At 49.1% G+C, this 10,906-nt stretch overlaps 1 protein-coding gene across 2 annotated transcripts; it reads right to left on the bottom strand.

The window, feature by feature from the left end:
* Positions 1 to 1,130: 1,130 nt before the first annotated feature.
* Positions 1,131 to 2,199, bottom strand: LOC131761469 (uncharacterized). 2 transcript variants are annotated; one of them, XM_059072323.2, is made up of 4 exons: positions 2,093 to 2,199; positions 1,728 to 1,795; positions 1,417 to 1,476; positions 1,131 to 1,293 (listed from the first exon to the last, which is right to left on the bottom strand). In XM_059072323.2, exons 2-4 carry the CDS (start codon positions 1,772 to 1,774, stop codon positions 1,137 to 1,139), a joined length of 264 nt encoding a protein of 87 aa, XP_058928306.1. In that variant the 5' UTR covers positions 1,775 to 1,795; positions 2,093 to 2,199; the 3' UTR covers positions 1,131 to 1,136. The 2 variants fall into 2 exon arrangements, with proteins under 2 accessions (XP_058928306.1, XP_066897384.1); XM_067041283.1 differs by having other exon boundaries at positions 1,728 to 2,168.
* Between the last annotated feature and the right edge of the window lie 8,707 nt (positions 2,200 to 10,906).

Here is a 10,906-nt window from a genome sequence, read left to right as displayed (position 1 = left end):
TCAGCTGGCTGGCTGTCACACACTTTGGAGTCTTTCCTGGACCAGTCAATCCAGAGGCCTGGGAAGGAAGAAACAAATTCTTCCAGGTATGCACCCATCTCTCCCCTTTGACTTCTCCAAAGATAGGGCCAAGTCTTTCCCAGCTACAACTCTCTATGGCAGGGTCAGCACCAGGCTAGAAGTTAGCTCTGACCCCACCCACAAACTGGGCTGTCCCTTTAACTTAATTCTGTGGTGCCCTCCCTGGTGCTGGGGCCAGTCCCTAACTGAAAGCAGGCCCACTAGGAGTCCCTGACCCTTCATCACTTCAGGAGCTAGTGGGTTTCAGCCCAACTCGGTGACAAGACAGAAAGGAAAGGTAGAGAGCAGTGGCCCTTGGGTTCTCCTAGGGAGGTTACACTTCGGGGGGCTGATGCCAAGTACCTATGTACTTTTTTTTTTTTTTGGTTGTGCCGCGGCACGCAGGATCTTAATTCCCCAACCACGGATCGAACCCATGCCCCTTGCAGTGGGAGCATGGACTCATCCACTGGACCATCAGGGAAGTCCCTGATGCCAAGTATCTTTAAACTTGGGATTCAACTGGAGGAGCCAGAAGCTGGGGTATTAACTGTAGGAAAGACCTCCAACAGTTCTAAGTAATTCCCCTATGGAAGGCCGAGGGTGGCAGCTTCTAGGAATCTTTCCCTCCTCTCACAGCCTACTTCCTACAACTACGGGCTTAAAATATTTTAGATCCACTCCCAGGAGAAGATTCTTCAGGCACCTGGCAAAGTCCTGTCTAGGCAGAAGGTGGCAGCAGAGAGCTGGGATTGTGAGGATTTATGGATGTGGGGACAAGGCTGGGAGGAAGATAAAGCCAGGATTATTTAGCTCCCTCCATACAGGCCACTCACAGAGATGAGTGTGTGTGTGGTGGGGCGGGGGGCTTAGGTGGTGGAAGGCAATCACTGGTAGTAAGGGGAGTCCTGACTCTGATGAGGGGCCCTTAGGAATAGTGGGAGCCTGGACACGGACGGACACCCTATCAGGGATAGAGGCCCTGTCAATACGGAAACAGCCGGCGTAGAGAGGGGCTCCCAGCCCGAATGGCGGCAGCGGCGGCAGAATCAGGAGGGCAGGACGGTGGCTTCGGTTTAAATCTTTAATGCACCGGCTGGCTGGGCAGTGGCAGCGGGGGTGCGGCGGGGGAGGCTGCGACCGGAGCGCTGGGGAGCAGTGCCCAGTCCGCTTGACAGACAGCTCATCAGGCCACGCAGAGGCTCCAGCTTCTGCTCCCGAGGGTGCGCTGAGCTGTGGGGCGACCCGACAGAGGCATGAGGCGGGGCGGGGGCTCCCGGCTTCCCCGCGATTGGTTCTTCCGCATTGAGCCTCGTCCATGCCCCGGGTGGGTCCACGGTATTGCAGCCCCCTCACCTCCGCTCCCTCCGCCACATGCGCAGCCAGGGGAAAAAGTAGAAACAGCCCCAGTAGATCCTGCAAAGAGAAGGCAGAGCCGGGCGGGGCGGGGCGGGGCTGACCCCCACCGACTCCGCCCCTTGGACGCCTCGCCCCTCTCGTGGAAGGCTCCGCCCCGCCCTTTAGAGGCGGTTCCTCCAGCCCACGCCCCCTAAGAGGCCCCACCCCTCCCGCTTCTCCCGCCCCAGAGAACTCGCGCCCTCCCCGCCCCTCCCCCACCACCCCGGAGCGGCTAGGTTCCTCCTCCGCAGAACCCCGCCTCCACTCACTCCTCCTCAGCCTCCAGCGCCACCTCGTATCTCCTCAATCCAGACATGTCCTGGGTTCCGAACGTCTCCTGGGGAGCGGCATGATTGGATCAAGGATTCCCCAATCCCGGATCCCCTTCTCTGTCATTCTCTGGACCAGTCTGACTTGTTCTCGGGTAATATGAGACAGGTGCCCCCGGGAAGACTCAATTGCCACATCGGGACAGGGTTGGATTGAAGATTTGGGAGGCACTAGACGTTAAGGGATTGGGCGGTCGGGCACCTTGGGGGCATGGGGCATTTAGGGGGTAGAGCCAAAGGCCTTCGAGGTCATGGGGCTGGGATATTTGGGGCCCTGGGTGAGGATTTTCGGGGATTGGGGTCACCTGGAGGGGGACTGAGGGGTCGGCGCAGCCTAAACGCCCACCCTCTCTGGCTCCACCCCGGAAACAGTCCGGTACGTTACGTCACTGAGACACCGTCACGCACTAGGGGTGGGGCTTACCTATTACCCGGAAGGGGTGGAGCCAGGGCATTTCTTCAGAGGAGGCGTAGTCCAGAAGGTGGAGCCAGAGCCTATCAATAAAGGGGTGGAGTCAGGCTTTATTACTAAGAGGCAGGGCACGGACCCTCTTTTGTAAGGGTGGAGTCAGATTTCGGAGCTCCACCCTGGGAAGACAGAGACCTCAGCACCAGGCAGCAAGAAGAGTTTTGGGACGCTGTCCAGTACTGTTTTGCCAATCCCCTCTCCTCTGTCTTTTTGGCTTCTGCTCTGACAATTGCCTTTCTTGTCTGCCCCATTCTATTTTTATGATAATGGGTAGAGGAGGAATAGGGCTCCAGAGAGGGCCCAGTCTAGACAGGCCAGGCTATGCGAATACTTGTTGGCTGAGTGACCTTGGCCAAGTCATTTCATGGTTAGAGGGTCACAGCCCTTCCTCTCTGAGCTGAGACCTCCTTTCATGTGATTTTTGTTCCTGCAGTCAACAGGAACAAATATTTATCGAGTGACTTCTACGTGCCGGGTGATGTGCTTGGGCATGAGGATACAGCAGAGAAGACAGGCACAGATTCTGCCCTCAGAGAGCTTGTCATCTGGGTTGGATGGGGGAGGGGAATCAAAAGAGACAATAAGATCACTACAATAGACGAAGCTGACTGGCTGGGGGCAGTAGAGGGTGCTTTGGTAAAGCCAAAAAGAGCAATTAACCCAGTGTGGGAGGTTGGAAATACCTGCCCTATTTGGTCTGGGGCGGGGGGAAGGGAGCCTTGTGGCTGGATGGTATGGGAGAGAATGACCAGAAATGAGTGAAGTAAAAGTTCCCTCAGGCTGAAGTGTGCAGAATGGATTCACCTATCCTCTTCCCACCATCCCACACTCTTTTCCCTTCTCATACCTATCTTCCCCTGCCTGGGCTACATACAGACAGGTGACAGACAGATCCATGGATGCCAGTGGGAAGCATTGCAGTCTGGGCATGGAGAAGCCGTGCTTCTACCGCACTCACCCTCACTTACACTCACACTCACAGTGACACTCCTGCCCTGCTGCAGCTGGGTCAAGTCTGGTGCACAGGAGCAGGAGGCCTGGTCCCCAGGGCTTCAGTAATTCACATCCCTTCACTCAGATGCAGGGTTCTGTCGTCTGTTGTATACGAAAGAATTTGGCTTTTGTCCCTGTTCCTGAGAGGGAGACTAAATTTTTGGAATATCTCAAGTAATACAAGTGTCTTTGTTATCTATGAGCCCGTTGGGTCACACCTGAGTTGATCCTAAGAGATGAGTTGACTTGGGATGAGGCCTGGTCAGCAGAAAGACCAACCATATCATTGTAGAATTGGGGCTTTGAGCCAATCCGTCAGAGGAGATAGAGTCATGTTACCAACAATTCATTCATGGCTATGTATGAAATCTCAGTGAAAACTCTGGACACCAAAGCTCATGTAACTTCCTGGTTGGTGAACACATTGATATACTGGGAGAGTGACATGCCCTTTGTGTCTCCATGGGGAGAGAGCATGGCAACTCTGCACTGAGACCCCTCCTTGTGTGTCTTTTCATTTGGATGTTCCTGATATATATACGTTATGAAACACTAGTTGTCAGTATAGCACTTCTGAGTTCTGTGAGTCATTCTAGTGAACTATTGGACCTGAGGGGGGTTTGAAGACCTCTGGACTTGTAGCTAGTTAGGCAGAAATGCGGTGGCCTGGGGACCCCACTTGTAACTGGCATCTCAAGTGGGGGCAGGCTTGTTGGGACTGTGCCATTAAACCTGTGGAGTCTAACACTAGCTCTGGGTAGTTAGTGTCTGAATTGAATCGCAGTACATGAGTTGGTAGCAGAATACCTTTCCACTGAGGGCACTCTCCACTGTCTCCATCTATCTGGAACCTTTTTTCCCTTTCATAACTCCTTAGTAGCCTCCCTGTCCCCATTTCCCACTCTTTGTCTTTAGCTCTGAGAGCCTCAGCACTCAACATTTTGGACAAGGGAAGGGGGTTGCATTGTCCCTGTTAGGGGAAGGTTTGCAGTGTCGTTCCCTTGAAGGCATATGAACATCAGTTTTAAGGCTAGGGGTCAGAGCTTGGTTCAGGATTAGAGGTCAGAGCAAGGTGAGGGGGGGCCTCCCTCTTTCCCAGCTTTCTCCTTACTCCCACCTCTTCTCTGTGGTCCTAAGACTACTGGAGTGGGAAAGATGGGACCCAGCTTGTCCCCCAGATTCCCTGAGAACAATCACAAGTAGTAGGGTAAGACTGGAGAAGATCTCCTTCCAGGTCTCCCTAGGCCTATCACAGTGATTACGCATCCATCATCTGAGACCTACTCCTCTCTTGGACAAGCAGGGCTAAAGGGAAAGTTCTTTGGAAGCAGGTCCAGCTCCCATATGTCACATCTCAGGACTCTAAGCCTTCACCCTCCTGGCCCAGCCAGTACTGTCCCTCTACCCCATTATTTTCCTGTGCCCCAGACTGAGTCAGAGAATTATCGATAGCATGAGGGGAACCTGGCTTAGAACACCCCCTTCTGCCATGCCTTCCCTATCCTGGGAATTGAGAGGGGATTTCTGAGCAGAGGGTCTAGTTAGCTCACAGGGACACAAGGAAACTAGAGATGAGGGAGGGCAGCAAGTGTTTCCCCCACCTGATGAGAGGGACCCAAGAGACAGAGACCAGAGGAGGAGACCTCTCAGGAGACACCAATTGTGGAGTGCTATTCTGTTTCCCATTCCCAGCCCTAGAGCATATGATGTGACAAACTTAACTGTGAGCCCTTTTTTGCCTGCCTTATCTTTCCATCATCCATCCATCCATTTATCATGTGATTGATCCGTCTATCCATGTGTCCATATGTCTGCCCATCTTTGTCTCTTCATCGGTCCATTCTCCCATCTTTCCTTTCATCTATCTTTTCACATCTTCCTCTTCATTTATTCATCTGTATGTTTAACCATTAGCTGTCTATTTAATGCATACATTCACCTGTTTATCAGTTATGGTAATAATGAACATTTCTTGATACTTAAGTGCCATGCACCATGCTAAATGCTCTAAAATCATTTTCTCATGACAAGTCTATAAAGTAGAATGCTGCGAGTGATGTTTTTGTTCAGGCAGACACTTTTTTATATTCCTTTTTCTGGTTCCTTTAGGGAATTTCTCTCTCCCTTCACGTGGTCTTGGTGGCTGTGTTCACCATAGTGATCTGATAAGAGTACTCCATTCCCTGGCCACTGTAGTATACTGAAGAACTGAGTATGTGTCACAAGCACAGTTCAAAGCTTTTCATGAGCTTTGATGTTAGGAGAAAGAGGCCCTCTGTTTTGGATCACTCACTATACAAATGTGGACTTGAGGCTTCCAGTGGCCATATTTTCTGCTGCTAGAAGATCACCTGTCTATAACAGGAATGAGGCTCCACATAAAAAGAATTAGGGAGAAGTCAAGTTAAAAGATGGAGATAACATCATTTGAATGCCCGGGTCCAACCAGTGCTGAAGTAGACCAAATCTTAATCTAGTTATGTGATATGACAAATTTAACTTTTTGCTTAAGCTACTTTAAGTTGGGTTTTTGTCATTTGCAATAGAAAGAGCCCTAGATAATGATCATTGTATTATTATCCCCATTTGACAGATGAGGAAACTAAGATCCAGAAAGATTAATTTACCCAATGTTTCACCACTTATAAATGGCAGAACATTGGTACATATTTGGAGCAAAACTCTGATATACTACCCATATATGTCTGTCCATCTGTTGGTTCAATCCATCCATCTATCCATCCATCCCAGTTATTTATTTATCTGACCATCCTTCAACGCTAAGACACCAAAGGCAATAAGACTTGCCAACTCCAGTTTGAGGCTGGGTTTGGATCAGAGGTTAGCAAACTTTTTTGTTAAAGGTTCAGCTAATAAATAAGGTTTTGCAGGCCATACTGTCTCTGTAGTCACTCCTCAGCTTTGCTGTTGTAGCCCCAAAGCAGCCATAGACAATATGTAAATGAACAGGCATGGCTATATTCCAATAAAGTTTTATTTACAAAAACAGGCAGCAGGCTGGCTGGGCCATAGTTTGCCAATCACTGATCTGGATCAGTGGGGAAGACACATACGTTCTGTCATTGTTGGGAACATGAGTAGGGAATGGAAACGTATATTCCTTGCATTTGCTGTTACTAATGTAGTGGAAACAACAGGGTTTTTATATTCAAACTCTTGTATTTGAATCCGGTTTTAGAACCCTGGACAGTCGAGGGAATGGGATCTGTAAAATGGGAATAATATGTATCTTGTGAGGTAGTCCATGTGCCTTACTCACAGTGGGTGCATTCAGTGGTAGTTAGGTCCATCCCCTTTTCTCATTCATCACCTCCCATATATTACCAGCATCAGGAGGCCTCTCTCTTTTTAGGGTGTCCTGGGATGCAGTGAGGATCGTTCAATCTTCTGAGTTCAGGAGCCCAACTTCTAAGAATGCGCTTTCATACAAGTTATATAGATTAAGCTCTTGCAAACTCCAAATTTCTCTTGTTAGTAGCTCTACCCCAACTCTTGTCTGTACTGTTCCACAACTGTAACCACTCCAGTGCCCAGAAAAACAAAAGGCTCTCTAGTCAACAGGCCCCATTAGACTGAGAGGCAGTTTAGGTACCTTCTTTTATTAAGTCCACCATTCATGATATTACCCTGTTCCCCAGGTGGCTTTTTAACCTATTTCTTCCAAACAAATACTCTTCTCTAGGAGGAAAGATTATGTCCATGTGTGTCTTTGTGTCTGTGTGCCCATGACGGTTTGTGTGTAATTGTGTATGTGTGTCTATATGTCCCCTTGTGTCTGTACTGTGATTATATGCTTAAATGTCTGTGGTGTGTCCTTGGTAGATGTGAGTGATTGGCTGTGTGATTGATTATATACCTGTGTATGTGTGTGTGGGTATGGACGTATGTATGCGGGTAAGGGTGTCCCCACTTTTGTGTTTGTGTGTATATGTGTGTTCTGTTTAATCCATCCCATTGTGGCTCTCAACCTCACAAGGCCTGCAGGGGGCATCAAGTGCATAGGGAAAGGGGATGCGAGGCTCCTGGCCTGTGCTCCAACCTCATGGGGCCTGCAGAGGGCATCTAGTGTCTAGAGAAAAATGGGTTGTGTGGCTTGTGGAAGTGGGGCTCTGGTCTCAGGAGCCTGGGCTCTCTTATCCCAGAAAGGAGCTGGAAATGATCAAGAAGCCTGATGACTCAGCTTCTGAAAGTCCCTGATCCTAGGAGGGGGTCTGCTTCACCCCGCAAATCCTTCTCCAAACCCTCTGTCCATATCCGGAGGGTCCCAGCCCAGCCTGCAGGGCAGAGCTTGTCCCTTTAGTCTGAGTGTGGGTAGGATATTGTGCAACACTTCTGGAGGTGACTGGACATCAGGATGGGGGGAAGTCTTGAGCAACAGTACACCCTCCTTCTCTGCCTCCTGCCTTCAGCAGCTTGAAGGACTGCCTCCGCCACTGCCAGGATTTCCTGAACACCCCCTCTCCTTCATTTTCTGCAGTTTGGGCCACTCTGGACCGTAGGGTTTCTGGGCCTGGACTGAGCTTTCTCAGGAGACATGCAGGAAACAAGGGCCTCTGAAACCAAGCAGAAGGTGACCTGTGTCGCTGGTGATGAGCCTGGGGGGTAGGGGGGGAAGAGGGAAGGCAAGGGAGGCTACATGTAACAGGGAGCTGTGCAGAGCTTTGAGGATGGGTGAGGCAGGAGGTAGGACATTCCAGGTGGAATGAATAGCAAGCACAGAGGCTCAGGAGGGACAGGGCTTTGTGATTAATCCTGATGTGGGTGAGGCAGCGGAATGCAAGTGGTGTGAGAAGCTATGTATGTGGGGGTAATCCCTGGGGTACTTGGGGCACCTCCTGGTGATGCCATGCCCAGTGGTCAAAGTTCATGGAAGACCCCTGTAACCTTAATCAGGCAGGACCATCAGGGACCAGTATTCCCTGGGCATGAAGGTTTGGGTCCCTGAGCAGGCATAGAATGTCAACCAGCTGAAGTGCCAGTTGGAGGTAAAGGGAATGGATCATAGAGGAAGTGTGGCAAACAGAATTTAAGATTCCTCCCTTATGGTGTGCATGTCCTGTATAATCTCCTCACTTTGAGGGGATCCCCTTGGCCTCTTGGCCTGTGAATATGATGGGATATCGATGATGTGGTTAGGTTATGCTATATGGCAAAAATGAAGGGGCTTTGCAGATGTAATTAAGGACCCCAAATCAGTTGACTTTGAGTTAATCAAAAGGGAGATTACCCTGGCTGGGCCTGACCTAATCAGTTGAGCCCTTTAAAAAAGTGTCTAGGGCTAAGAAATAAAAAGCAGCAGCAGATGCTCTCATGTTGCCCTTGGAGAAGCAAACTGCCATGTTGTGAAGAGGGCCATGGAGCAGGGAGTTGCAGGCAGCTCTAGGAACTCAGGGCTTCAGTCCTGAGTTGGGTCCTGTTGACACTGTGTGTCAACACACAGTGAATTTGGAAGAGGACTCAGAGCCTGAGATGAGATGGCAGCTTGGCTGACACCTGAGATTAGCCTGGTGTGGCCCTGAGCAGAGGACCCAGTTAACCTGTACCCAGACTGTTGACCCACAGAAACTGTGAGATAATAAATTTGGATTGTTCGAAGCTTTAACAAAAAAGTTCAAAGCTGCTGAATTTGTGGTGATTTGTTACACAGCAATAGAAAACTAATATAAGAAAGAAGTAATAAATTCTAGTTAAGCTCCAGGATTAGTTTCAGAACTACTGACTACAGCTTTTATTCATATTTCCTTCCTGGCTCTGAAATGTCTCCATTTCTTCAACTGACTCCTCTTTTCTTTCATCCTCCTTTATTCCATTCTTGAATATAGGTTGTTGTGGAAATATTACTACTACTCACCAAGATTCTGGTTTGCTTCTCCTCCTGGCAGCTGCTCCCTTGAAGTTAGGCATGGAGGTATGACCCACTTTGGCCAATGAAATGTGTGCAGAAATGGCATGTGCCATTTGTGGATAGAAGCATTTAAGGAAGGGTTCCCCTTGCTGTCTTGCCTGGCTGGAGTCATCATGGAAACATGTGTTGAGATGAAAGAATATGCCAAGAGATCAAAGCAGCCTGGAATGTTGAGCCACTACATAGAGTACAGCTGTGCTAGAGATTGCCTAGACCCACAGCAGGCTTGGTATGTGTGCAGCATAGAATTTTGTTGTGTTTAGCCACTCAGATTTAGGTGTCATTTGTTATTGCAGCATCCCCCAACCTATCCTGACCAATCAGGTGTGCTGCTGGTGGTCACCAGGTGTTGTAGAATAGAGAGATGAGATTACAACAAAACTAGAGGAGGAATGGATGTCATTCTGAGTTCTTGGATTTAGATTTGCCTTTTGCTATGGGCTGAACTGTGTCCCCTAGAATTCATATGTTGAAGCCCTAACCCTCAGTGTGACTGTATCTAGAGATAGGGTATTTAGGAAGTAATTTAGGTTAAATGAGATCATAAGGGTAGTGCTCTAGTCTTATAGGACTGTGGCCTTCAAAGAAGAGGAAGAGAGAGAGAGATCTCTGCCATGTGAGGACCTAGTAAGAAGGTGGTCATCTACATGCCAGGAAGAGAGCTCTCAATAGAAACCTACCATGCTGGCACCCTGATGTTGAACTTCTAACCTCCAGAACTGTGAGAAAATAAATTTCTGTTATTTAAGCCACTCAGTCCACGGTATTTTATTACGGCAGCCCAAGCCAAGACAGGTGTGGTAATTGCTAAGTCTCTGAAGAGGCTCTTTTTGGGGAGCAGTGAATCTTTTTGGTTGTATAAACAAAAGTGATCTTATGTTAGGTGACACCCTTAAAATGTTAAGTCTAGGGTTTGGTAAGAAGGATGCATGTTGATGTTGGACAGCCGTAGGGTGGACTATCAAGGTATTTATCTCTTTTTTTCACTGCCCACAATCTTAACCCCTTTATGTGTTTGAGGAATTTCCTATTATATTAGTTTTACTTACCAGTAGATCTTGCCTTCAATTGTAGAATCCCCAAAGGATTACATTCAGCTCCCTGAATCCCAAGAAAATATCTATCTTGCTTAGTATTGTATCATCAGCACCCAGAACAGTGCCTGGCGTGAATAACTATTTCTGGGTTCCAGACAGTGATGTAGCATCACTTTAGACACAAGGGTTTGCCAGGGCTGGGACTCTATGTTATGGCAACCCAAAGACCACTGGGGACCCTATGTTAACAGATGCTCTGACACTTAGGGCTGCCATGCCAAGAGGTGCCATTTACATAGACTACATGGAAAATGGTGTTCCTGGAGTGGTGCATCGCTGCTGTCCTGCCTGACAGGCTTGGGTGTTCCTGACAGTGATAGGCTTTCCCAAGAGGAATGGTGGCCTGATAGTAATGGGGGGACCTTGACGTGAATGGGGCTCCTTTCAGCAGTGGGGACACCAATAGGTGTTGGGATGTCCTGCCAGGATTCCTGAATTGATGGAGAGCTTTACAGTGTTGGGTCCCTGGTAGGAAGGGGTGTCTTCCTCTTGGGGGAGGATCCTTGAAATGATGGTCTGACAGGTATGAGGTCGCAAGGTGATTGAGGTTTTGATGGTAATGAGTCCAGATGTCCAGTGAGTGTGATTCTGAGATCCAGAACTCTGGGTGGGGGATGGGTGGGGGGGTGGGTCC

The sequence above is a fragment of the Kogia breviceps genome, chromosome 8 (genome assembly GCF_026419965.1).
Source record: "Kogia breviceps isolate mKogBre1 chromosome 8, mKogBre1 haplotype 1, whole genome shotgun sequence".
NCBI lineage: Eukaryota > Metazoa > Chordata > Mammalia > Artiodactyla > Physeteridae > Kogia > Kogia breviceps.
Note: the sequence above shows the minus strand (reverse complement) of the source record. Positions and strands in the feature narration are given on the sequence as shown.